Source organism: Typopeltis vanoorti, chromosome 6, assembly GCF_054136105.1.
Source record: "Typopeltis vanoorti isolate ZY-2024b chromosome 6, IOZ_Tvanoo_1.0, whole genome shotgun sequence".
Taxonomy (NCBI): Eukaryota; Metazoa; Arthropoda; class Arachnida; order Uropygi; family Thelyphonidae; genus Typopeltis; species Typopeltis vanoorti.
The window spans coordinates 120898524-120911548 of NC_143554.1; the positions used below are offsets into that span (position 1 = coordinate 120898524).

General features: G+C 35.8%; 1 protein-coding gene across 3 annotated transcripts in view; it reads left to right on the forward strand.

The window, feature by feature from the left end:
- LOC150105878 (FMRFamide-activated amiloride-sensitive sodium channel-like) overlaps positions 1-13025 on the forward strand; it is a 47326-nt gene that overhangs the window by 7765 nt on the left and 26536 nt on the right. For all 3 annotated transcript variants that reach the window (XM_090393647.1, XM_090393648.1, XM_090393649.1), the window contains exons 3-4: positions 1812-1932; positions 10779-10897. In XM_090393647.1, coding sequence (XP_090249773.1) covers positions 1812-1932; positions 10779-10897 — 240 coding nt within the window. The remainder of the gene's footprint in view (positions 1-1811; positions 1933-10778; positions 10898-13025) is intronic.

Consider the following 13025-nt stretch of genomic DNA (forward strand, 5'->3'; position numbering starts at 1 on the left):
TAATTTAAATTGCTTAACTTTTAAATGATCTTTCACATGAGTTGTGTCGATTTTATGATGTTCTACAAATTCGTCCTTTTGGCCGAATGACTAATGTAGTCACTCTCAATCCTAACAAATGAGGATTCGAAACTTGCCGTAGGCATGGATTGGTGTGCGACCACCATCGGGCTCATTAGAGGCTTTAAACGAATTGAAAGTTCCACTTTGGGTTACTAAAGCTAGATTTCTGGATTATATAAAAATGAAATAAAATGCCGATCTATTTTATACTCTTATGCTATAGATCTTCTGATCTTTCATCATGCGCATTTATAATAATTTTTTTTTATTGTTCTTTCAAATATTTACATATGTACAATGATCATCTATTCAGTATATTATTTTACAAGGTTCAGCACTTTGTGCTACATATAATGAGATTTAAATAGTAATGATGATAACAATTTTTTTTTATATATATAACAATCATAATAATAATTTACAATTATATTGTTCAGAGTTACATAAGTTGTATAATATTACATGTTGTGGTTTACTATTTTTTTTTCAAGTTTGAAAAGGTGTGATTATACAACAGTATTTACACATATGCAATCTAAATGTTATGTGTCCTTATTTTCACAGACATACGGTGTAAACTCATGATTTACTTTTAAAATATATATATTTTTTTTTTTCACATTGCATACATTTGTTACAGTCATTATATACATTACATACATTTGTTACAATTATTATATACATTACATTCATTTGTTTCCATATGATACATTACTTACATTTGTTTACATATGATACATTACTTACATTTGTTTACAAGTGATATTTACATTACGTACATTGGTTTACATATAATACATACATTGGTTTTCATGTGATACATACATTACATGCGTTTGGTTACATATGATACATCTCGGATGAGAACTACTTTTTTTTCCTTTCCTTCTCGAAGCTTATAAGTAAGCTTATCTGAGGATGAGAATAATAATAATGATAATAATAATAATAATAATAATAATATGACGCGTTAGTAACACGTATACATATTCGTATGTATATTTTCCGGACTGTTTGTTTTTCGAGTGGTTAGCGTATCTACTCTCCAGTCAACAGGCTGGGCTTCAAATCCAGCCCTTGGAATGGATGTTTACGATTGTGTTTAGGTCGGAGATGATTTTCATCGTCTTTCTGAGTCCACCACCCTGCTTATTGGAGAACTGAAGTGGCTTGTAAAAGTTTAATTTTATTCTATAGCTCAGGTTTACGGAACTATGCAAAAATATTTAACACAAAAATATGCGCATTTGATAAAAAAGAGAAAACCAAAACCCTTAGCCCACCCACGATATCAAATGTGATTTGGATTTGCAAATAATCTTTCGTAAGTGGAAGCAACATAAAAAATATTCGCCTGTTGGTTACACTGTGAAAGATCGATATATTCTAACAGACTGAAATTTAATTGGGAATGCTATTTTTTTTTTAATTATTTATCGCAGGAAATCATTCGAAATGCACGTAGCCCGGATTTCTAGTCTATTTTTTATTTAAAAAAAAAACAAGATTATATTCACTGGAACTCTTATTCCTTTTAAATCTATAGTCACCCAATTTAAATACGTCAGATGCATCTTCTCTAATTCAGAAGTCGATCTTTTGAAACTGCTTTACACTTTGAAACACATTCACACATACGATGTTCAGTTGTATTTTCATACCCATGTATTAAGTACATTTGAGGTTTCTGTAACCATAATATATGCAATCTAAATTTAAATGTATTGTCTCTTTCTTCTTTCTTTTAGTGTGTCAAGACAGTTATACTGCAACAAATATCCAGATCGTTGTGTGACTGGCAGGAGTTTATGCGATATGAGCGATGGCTTTTATAAGCAACTGTGTTCTGAAGAGTATGCTAACGAACTAGTAAGTAGATATAGATATTAAATTTTTTCAAGCAATTTTAAATATTGTCTCATATATCTCGATTAGGTTGTTGAAACAAAATCTTAAGTAAATAACAGAATAAATTCAAAACTTCACATAGTAATCTACCTTTTCTCCCCAATATCTAAACGAAGTAATCAACGAAGTCATTTTTGTAATACTCGTGTTATCTTAATGTCTCACCATTCATGGTAACGAATTTAGGTAACCTCTATAAATTAGAAACTGCGATATCCTAGCATTAGTTAAGTCATCATCTTTCTTATGAATTTGCATATACCAAAGAAAGAAGAACAAAAAAAAAAAATGAAAGAGCAAAAAACTTGAAACTTCTAATATAGATTACAACCAATAATTGATTCAAATAATCTCTAGGCACGGACACCAGACGTATTCGAAACCAACACCATGAAATGTATAACATGTCTACTTAAAAGTGGACATCTCTTATGATGTGGTTGTTTAGAACAAGTATCGCATAAACTCCTGCCAGTACAACATTACAACAAAAGTAATGATAATTTCATGGAAAACCCTAATCTCATCCGTTTGAGACCAGCTAACTCATCTTCCGATGAAAAAAAAAACTTTAGAAAGTATCTTTGCATCATAGACCGGATTCGAGCCACCTTTTTCCAGCGAAATTGCATTGTCGATACTGACGGACCTACTGAGCCTCAATAAAGATGAAAAGATTAATACCAATTAAAATAACTGAATTGTACTTTATGTGTTATAATTGTTTAAAATTTGTAGATTTAAAAGTGGATAGCGTCTTTTATTCAATTCCGATTTTCCAACCAATGAGAATTATGTAATTATACATTCCCCCCCCCACCTTTTTTCTCCTGCACATTAATTACATACTTTCACTAAAGTTAGTGTTGTGACCGATGGCAGTGAACGGAAATCCTCTTCTGAATTTCGCGACTGTTCAAGCTTTAAAATCTTCTTTCGTCCATATTATTTTTAACACGAAACTATTTGCCATCCTTCTCATTTCTTATAAAATAAATCTCGTATTACGTAACCGTTTTAAACTATACATATTCCATATCTCTAATTAAGATGAGATTTCTCACCATGGAATTGTCTCGCCATAAATTTATTCTTTTTCTGGCATTGATTCACAACATCGACTCGCTTTAGCTTTCAGAAAATTATTTCTCACCTGTTCTAATACTGTTGTATTTATCACAAAATCACACAGCCACAGAATAACTTTCTAACATTAAAGAGCCAAGATTCTATTGTTTTCGGCGACGTAAATTAAGTTAAGAGGATAATAAATCCCCTATTATTTTAAAGCCGAAAAAGAAACTCGAAGATCGAAATCTAAGGGTTTCATGCCGAAGAACTATCGGCGAGTCTAAGAGTATGTCAACGCCTGGTAGAACAACACTAGGGCAACTCGGAGTAAAGGTGGTGCAAGCCTCGATCACTATCCTTAATATTTTCTCATAATGTAAAACGCAGCTACTAGGAGATGTGTTTTACATTATGAGGAAGGTCACTGCCCAGACCTTTATTATAGGTGAAGCGGGCTCTAAAAATTAGGCGATCCTGAAAGATCGTTCATCTCAGCATTGTTCGACTCAGTGACAGGCTGAACCCGTCACCAAGAAGAACTTCTCAGCATTGGCTCTACCCAGTGGCAGGCTCACCCCACCACCAAGCAGAGTCATAATCTCAGCGGTGATTATGACTCTGCTCAGAGACAGGCAAAAACCTGCCCCCCGAGCGGAGCCTCTCTAGGCCAACACCGCACCCGTTTCAACTCTCATTGGAGTCTCATCAGTGAGTATTATGGTAGTTCATATCTTTCATCACCGGCCTGTGGAGTCTAAAAGTTGTGTTGAGGGTCAGCAGATAGTGAGAGAAGAAGAGAAAAAGGTAGAGAGGATAGTGGTAGGTATTAAAGAGGCCTGCTTGGCCACACATAACCTATTAACAGGTCTGTGGCCAAGCAAATCTCCGACATCATCTCCCTATATCCGTTCTGACAGCTCTCATAGGCCAGCCATCTTCAGATGTCTGACCGACGAAAGAGGCAAAAACAAATACAAAGAGAACACACAAATGAACAAAGAACAGAACTGAGATATAGCACGAGAAATTACACAAACAAAAAAAGAACGAGTGAATTGTAAAATTTAGACATGATAGAGTGGAAGAAGAGCCTCGCCCGAGTGATACAGCCCACAGGGAGCTCCACAGCCTCGCAGTAAGCCTTCGCTTCTCAGGTTCTCAGGTCTACCCCCCCCCCCCTCCCATGTGGATTAATCATCAGACCTGTTGAAAACAAACTGAGAACTTTTTTTTTTTCCCGGAGCCAAAATAATTTTACAACGGCTGTTATAAAAATTCCGTCTAGATTTTAAGAAAGACCGATATCATCTTCCGGTAAAATTCTTCTGGCAAATTCCCTCATGATCCATGGATATCTCTTTTTCATATCTGACCGTGTCAGCGACTCCAACGTATTGCAAAATTGTCTTTTCTCATCCTCGTTTAGGTATAGGTGACCGTTTGATTGATGAGGCGCGACTTTGGTTTTATCTTTGATATAGAGCTCTCCCCTATTTAAGTCTTGTGCTCCTTTTAAAGAATGAGAAAGTCGGTTTCCCTTCTATACTCATTTTAATGAAGAGTTTTCCTGCCGTTTTGAAGGGCCCTTTAAAGTTTTCTTTAGAATTGCGGAACCGTTTTGGGTACTACCGTCAAAAAAGTCTTCTGTTTCTTCCATAGATTTTTTGTTGTCTCTTTGCTCATTTTCTTCTGATGAGGTTACTTCTTCCGTTTTTGTTTGGTTTTCTTTTCTGGTCTCGTTTTCCACCTCCTCCTCCTCAGAACCTGAAGCTTCTGCTGGGCTTCCGTTGTCTGGTTTAGTTTTTTTTTGTTTCTCATTCTTCTGGTGTAATGGGTCGTTTGGTTGTACTATTACTGATTTCCATTTCTTCTTCTTCTTCTTCTGTGCTTTTATTGTTGTTCTCTTCCGTTTCGATGTTATGGGATTTCTGTGCGTTACGTTTTTTTTTTCTTTGTTTTCCCTTCTGCGTTGTTCTTAGTGGTTGGCTGATTTCCTTTTGTAACTGTCAAGATAGCTGGGGATTGGACGACTAGGAAATCTTCTGACTCCGTTGTTTGAGGCTCTTCTGGTGTTTTGCCTGTAGCTGGAAAGTCTTGTTTTGTGGGTTCAGGACTATTTACTGGAGTGGTTTCTTGGGCTGGCGATATGGCGCCTCCAATTCTTTCTGCCTGTGTCCTGTTAGGACAAACGTCTACTTTGTGGGTTGTGTTTCCACATTTCAGGCAAGGTGCTTCACACTGAGCTAGGGCATGTCCTGCCGCCATGCAGTTCCTGCACTTGTTCTTGGGGCAGTCTGCGCCTAGGTGCTCGAGTGATCCTCACTGAAAACGTTGCTTCCTAACCCCAAGGTAGTTAACTGCTACCCTGGCAGAGCCTAAAAACACAGTTGGGCACTTCTTTCTTCATATTCATCCGGAAAGTCTCTTCTCCGGTCTTCCAATTAGGGAAATCGATGTCATTGGCGATTTGAATATCACGTGCATCTCCCCATGTCGCAAATACTTGGGAACCACTAGAGGGAACCACTCTATCTTTAGTGTCTTAAGGGTACTGCCTACTAAAAAGGGGTAGATGGTTTTCCCCTGGCACTCAATGCCTTCTAGTAGTTTTTCTCTTGTTTCTGCATTTTTTGCTACAACTTGATATCCGCCTCCATAAGGAGTAAGACCAAAGATATTGTCTGTGCCTAAGACGTCCACTAGAGCTTTCGCTAACGTCTTCTTTTGGGATCTTGGCGTCTATTTCGACGCCAAGCGTCCTCACTCGAGGTAAAAACGTGGTCATAATTTTGAATGAAAAAGGACTAAGTTCATAAACGGACAGACCTTAAGATAAGGTCTGCACAGACAAAAATAGGGACCGAAAAAAACTGTAAAGGTTCTTACCAAACGGACACTTCTTTCCAGCAGGACTGGATCTCTCTCTCTCTCTCTCTCTCTCTCTCTCAGGGCCGCTGTAGTAGGTAGACCTGAATAATACCAAGTCAAACTTTGAACTTTGAGCTTAATTGGTTGATGGACTGAGTCCTTGACTCTTTATCCCTTCATCTGAATTTTAGATTGTTGGTGATGAGATCATTGTGGGTAATTTACCCGCTCATTGTGAGCATTGAGGCTGTATCAGCTTTCTCTTGCGATGGAGGATTTCGGTTTTTTATGTTTGAAACGATCTGAGGGCTTGTAGTCCGTTGCCTGTCGAACTAGCTGATTTGGGTGATTATCCGTGATTGTGAAGAATTTCTCCGCAATGCCTGTCATGTAGGTCTAATATCTGGAAGATTGGCTTCTTGATGTAACTGGATGTTTCTGATGAACCATGGGCCATTAAATGCCATTCTTAGACATTTATTCTGTATTATCTGAAGTCTGTTGATGTTGCGTTTAGTCGTGTGACCCCCCCTCAGGTTGAAGAGGCGTAAGTTAGTTGCGGTCTGATTACCGATTTGTAAAGGAAGATTTTGTTGCTTATGCTTAGGAAGCTGTTCCTATTCAAAAGGGGATATAGCTGTGGTATGGTCTGGCTTGCCTTAGTGGCGATACTATCCATATATTACTTGAAGTTTATACGTCTATCAAGATGAACTCCCAGATATTTGGTAGAATTCTGCCAAGAGATGATTTTACCAAACATTTGTATGCTTGTATTCGGTTCTGCTTTACGTCTGGTGAAAAGTACTGTAGAGCTTTTGTTTGGATTAATTACAATACGCCATTTGGTGTACAAATCCTCTAATTCATTGACTGCTCTCTGCAGCTTGATTGTGGCCAGGTGGGGACGGAGGGATCTGGCTATAATGATTATGTCATCGGCATATAGAGCGGTGATAGCTGGGGATAGTTTGGGGAGATCTGCCATGTATATGGAGAAGAGTATGGAAGATAGCAGAGAGCCTTGAGGGACTCCGGCCATGATTCTCCTCTCTTTGGATCTGATACCGTTGAGTTTTTTTTTAAATGTTCTGTTATTTAGATATGATTTGATAAGTAGAACTAGTGGTAATGGAATACCAACTTCGTGTAGTTTAAAAATCAGTCCGTGATGCCACACTCTATTAAATGCCTGAGTGATGTCCAGAAAAACTGCGCCAGAGTGTTGGTGCCATTCATACCCTTGGGTTAAATGTTCGATAACTCTGTAAATTTGTAGCGTTGTGGAGTGATATTTCCTAAAGCCGGATTGTTCATCTTGAATGACATGGTTGATATCTGTTGCCTCTTGAACCCGTGTGAGAATAGCACGTTCGGCTATCTTACCTATGCATGAAAGAAAGCTGATTGGACTGTAATTGTCAGGAAACTGTGTATTTTTTCCAGGTTTGGGAATTAGGAAAACATCGGCAATTTTCCATCGCTCTAGGAAATAATTTAGCTGGAGGATGGCATTAATGATGGCTACCTCCTTTGCTGTTAAGTAACTTGAGCACCTTGTTTGTTATTCCATCTGGACCCGGAGCCATTTTGTTATTTAGTTTTCTTAAAATCTCATATATTTCTGTTGGTGACACGGATTTGTTATTGGATTGGAGTAAGGCATTTTGAGTTATTTTAAGCACTTTGGTGTGAATTTTACTTATGAAATTTATATCTGTATTGATATAATTGGGGCTGCATTGTCTTTCTAAGCTGTCAGCAAATGCTTCAGCTCTTTCCTCGTCGTTGTAAACAACATTAGATTCACCTTGGATTGGAGGAAATGTAAAACGCTTTGAACGGAGTGATTTCATCATTTTCCATATTGATCGATTCTCTGTGTTTAATTGGTGAATTTTGTTATTCCAGAGTTAGTTACGGTGATCCTTTAGGGCATATCGAACCTGGTTTGTTGCTCTATTAACTGCTTGTTTATCCGCTGAGTCCATTGTTCTCTGATATTGTCTTCTTAATCTGTTTTTCTCTTGGATAAAACGTTTTATATCCTCTGGCAGTTTATTTGATGGTGAACATTTGGTTATATTTGTTACCTGTGTTATTGTTGTCAGTAGTTGTTTTTCAAGAGTTTTCACTGCTTTTTCTATATCTTCGGCAGATGTTATATGCGGCATTGGACCAATGTTTTCATGGAAGACTGAGGTAAGTTGTTTCCAATTTATAAATGTGGTGGTGTTTCCGTTAAATCTTGTATGGTGCCTAGTTGTAATATGACGGGGTTATGATCAGAACTTAATTCGTTGATTGCTTGTATCTGATAGCTGTGCTATGTTTTTTAATATAGCTATATCTAGTACATCAGGATGTCCGGCTGCTCCGTAATGTGTGGGTTCAGTGGGTCCTATTACTGTTATATTTCTTGAAGTGGCGTAAGAGCTGAGTATTCTTCCGTTAATATTTGAGTTTCTGCTGTTCCAGACTGAATGTTTGGTATTAAAATCTCCGGCTATAATCACTGCTCTGCCTGTATTTAGTATCACATCTAAGTCAGATTCAAGCAGTTTTTTATTTGGGGGTTGTAGGCTGCATATATCGTAATGCTGCTTGTGTTTTCCATATGTATTTCTATTCCTGTAGTTTTCATGTGTTCTGTTTTGGGTTCAGCTATTGAATTATGTTTTATGTTTCTTTTCACAAAGATGGCAGCGCCTCCACCTCTAGCAAAGCATCTGTCTGTACGGTAAGTGCTATAACCGTTGATTCTGATTTTGTCACTTGGAAGAAGATGTGTTTCATTTATGAAGATGATGTCTGCTTGGGTTTCTGATGTAAACTCCTGCAGCTCCCGTAATTGATAGATAAACCATTTACGTTCCATGAAACAATTTGTAACGATTTCGGTTTTTTTTAGACTTATCCATTAAGAATTTCCATGAACAGTGATTGTGTGTGCCTTAAAATGATATTCTTGGCTTCTTGAGTTGGGTTGGTTTGTCGAAGTTCAGCAAGCATTTCACCTAAGTGGCTTGTTATGTTCAGTAGGATAGGTTTGTTGGTTTGCTGTGACTGATTTGGTTTTGGGTCTTTTTGGAAGGTTGATATTGTAACTTCAGCATACGATCTTCCATCCGTTGTGGAGACTATGGTTTGATGGGAGGACGTGCGTTCTTTAAGAGGTTTACTGGTTTTGAGTTGTATCTTTTGGTTTTGGGGAAATGCTATACAGCCCCTATAGTTTGCAGGGTGTGGTCCTCCGCAGTTTGCACACTTTGCTGGAAGTGTGCGGAGTTTATGGCATTCATTTGATGCGTGTTTGCCACCACATTTCACGCAACGAAATTCAGCTTTGCAGCATCGTTGTGGTGGCCAGTCTTCTGGCATCTATGATACTGGGTTGTAGTTGATTTATGTTTCAATGCCTCAACTTTCATGACTAGATCACAGATGGTTTGTAGATTGTATATATGTTTTTGATCTTTACTTATTTCCACTAGAATTAGGGGATATGGTGTTTTATTAGCTCTCCGCATTCGACTGACTTTAATTGGTATAAATCTCTTAAATTGGAGGTCTACAGTGAGGTCTTTTATTTGGAATGTTTCAGTTACTAATACCAAGTTTTAAGTGAGCCGAACTTACCTACCCTTACTATACGAATTGCCAGAAAGATTTACCTATATATTATTACTACAATAAAGAGCCAAGAGGCTATTTTTTCGGCGACATAAATTAAGTTAAGGATATAATAATCCCTTATTATTTTAAAGCCGAATAAGAAACTTGAAGATCGAAATCTAAGGGTTTTATGCCGAAGAACTATCGGCGAGTCCAAGCGTTGCTGTACTACCAGCCGTTGCCATACGCTTCAACTAGCCGATAGTTCTTCGGCATGAAACCCTAAGATTTCGATCTTCGAGTTTCTTATTCGGCTTTAAAATAATGAGGGATTTATTATCACCTTAACTTAAACTTTCTAACAATTTGAGGTGTTTCGCAAATTACCGTACAATATTTAATTTAGAATACTTGCTCATAAAAGATCTCTAAAACCAGCATCACAAAATATCATATATATATATATATATATATATATATACATAACGATAATTCAATTCAAATATGACTGAATCCGGAATTATCATTGCATAGATAAATAAACAAACGAGGTACACAGAGACGTCTATCAGGTGATAATTACATATTTTAAGACAATCATTAGAAAGTAACTCTAAACTATAAATCATATTAATTTGCATAATACACTTGCTTAACTAACGCTAACATATGAGAATGAAATTTGGACAATGAAAAATGAAAAGATAAGCAGATATTAATAGCAGATAAATTAAATCAACATATGTTATTTGATCATACAAGAAATGATGAAAGCGTCAAACCAGGAACCAATGAATGAGAAAGGAAATAAAGAAATATAAACACAGTTGGATGAAGAGGAATGCAAATAGAAAGACTACTCAAACATGTTCTTCATTATAAACCATCATATCAAAGAAGAATTTAGGGCATGTGACAATGTGACCTATATGACCTATATCCTTAAATCTGACCATATCCTTAAAATTCATGATGAAGATAATCATGAACAACACATTAAGACATCCTTCTTCTTCTTGCTTTATATATTATTAATATGTTAAAGTTCTGCTAATCTTGGTGCCGTTCACCTTGGAATAATATCACAAAATATATTTAGTTTTAACCCGAACTAATAAAGTGATGCTTACTGAATTTGAGTAACAGATAACATTTATTCATTTTTGATTTTAAGAAAATCAATTTCAAAAATTTCTTGTAGGTTATTTTATAGCTTATTAATAAGTTTGGTCTTTCTGTATGTTTTCTTTCAGTTCCCCCAGTCGTCTGTTTATCCTACCTACGAAGATGTAGAAGAGCTCGGGCCACGCTTCGATGCTGAATCTGTTTGGCTGAAATTTGATGAGAAAAATGTATCAGAAACCAATATAAGGTAAACGTGTGTATATCTATCTTCTAAGAACAATGTATTATTGAAAATAATAACGTATCATATTCATAAAATTCCTCATAAAGTATTCTCAAGGAAGGTAAAAGGTGCACTGATAGTTGGACATAAACGTTTTCGTTATTGCTAACTTCTTATCGTCAAATTTCTTCTCAACTACATAATTACTTTAGTACTTAGCTCTTGCATGATTTCACTATTTGCATTCTTTATAAGTAAGTGTTTCTTCTTGAATCCTCACTTATCTTTAAATGCTTCACCGAGATAATTTTCAAAAATAATAGAAACGAGGTTTAGATAAAAAAATAATTTAAAAAAATAGAAATTTATATAATTGTTAATTCGCAAATAGAGAAAGACAGAGAGCCAATCTAGAACGAAAATAGCGAAAGATATTAACACAATTAGAAAGAGAATAGAGGAATATTACTATAGAAAAAGACATTAATATAGAAAGAATAATGTCCATTCAATGCCAATTAGGAACTTCTTCATTTTTCATATCTGTTTATTTTCGGAATTTCTTAATTGGTGACGTTTTTTATATTTTTCTCATATTTAGTTATTTTAGTTATTTTTCTCTCTGCTCCTAGTTATAATATAAAGATTGTTTGTAAACTTTGATAAATTCCTGTTCGTTTTAATAATTAAATGCATATCATACAATTCTATCATCTTTTTATAATCCTTTTGTATATCATAATATGATTTAGGTCGAATTAGGTCTATTATGATTTGTCCGTAATATAGTTAAATCTAGTTTTTATAACATGTACATTTTTAAAATGGCGTATAGAAATGTGTTTATATTTATTTTATTAATCAATTACATTCATGATTACAGAAGGGTTATTTTGCGCTTTTTCTCAAAAACTTAATTCCAACTCCTCTTAATCCTAATGACTGTGTACAGTCATTAGGATTAAGAGGAGTTGGGTTGGAATTAATGTTTCTTTATTTTTCAAAATCAATAAAGGAAATATGCGTTTCCAGATTTACCTCCTTCCTTCTGTGATTATTTTTGGGTTTTTGATTCATAGGACAAAACCAGCCTAAGAAAGCTCGTTCGAAGTTCAATCCCGTTCGCGAGTAGTGAAATTTTGCTAATCTTTTCTTTGACTCACTTCCCAGTTTAGTCAACCTTAACATGAGATTTTTTCCCTTTCATTGTTTCATTGTTCCTTACGAAATACATTGGTTTCATCCTGTAAATTCGAAATTATCGACGATATAACTCAAACAGTTTCAGAATACCGTATGATAGGTTAGCATTATTGCTAACCTATCATATGGCGAAAGTTTCGGTCGTACTCTCCTTTCTTTGTTCCAATTAAAGTCATGACAGTGATAGTCCAGCTATCATGTATAAGGGTTCCTGATGAAAACTTTAAATTTTCCTACCATAAATGAATCAAATCAGCTATAGAACTCATATCATTTTAAACATTAATATACATTTTTGGAATTAGGAACCACAAGATGGCGACAGTTGTCAGCCATTCTATCTCCCCTGGAGGCAAATTAAACTTGTGATCAGTCAGATAAAGTCAGATAACCCTCAAAACTGTGGGAGAAGTTGCGATTTCCCTACCACAGTTTAGAAAAAATGGGATGGAGTACTTATCCCTGCCTACTCCTTTTCAGGAATCGATTAAGGCGTCATTAAATTTATTTATTAAAATCTCTGTTTCGTTATAGTTTTCTATTTTCGGATTCTCTCTTAGATGTGATTCTTATTCGTTTGATTTCTTCCTCCTGCAATATTTTCCCGCCTAACCACTTACGTTATAACTGTTATTATTTTAATTATTTCAGTATTTTGATCATTCAAAATCACACCAAACTACATGACTGAATAATACATTCAGCATGCACATATCATCAGCATTCCTGATTACCCTACCACTCTTTGCATCGTCAGCAAATAGTTTTATGTCGCTTGCCAAATCCCTCCCAATATCATTAATGTACAGATTGAATAACAGTGGACCAAGGTCTAATGCTTGTGGGGAGCACTTGTTATTTTAAGTCATGCACGTTCACATCCCAAGTATACCACTTTTCATATTTTTCAGTCATCTATCCTTTTATCCACCCTTATATTATATTAGTC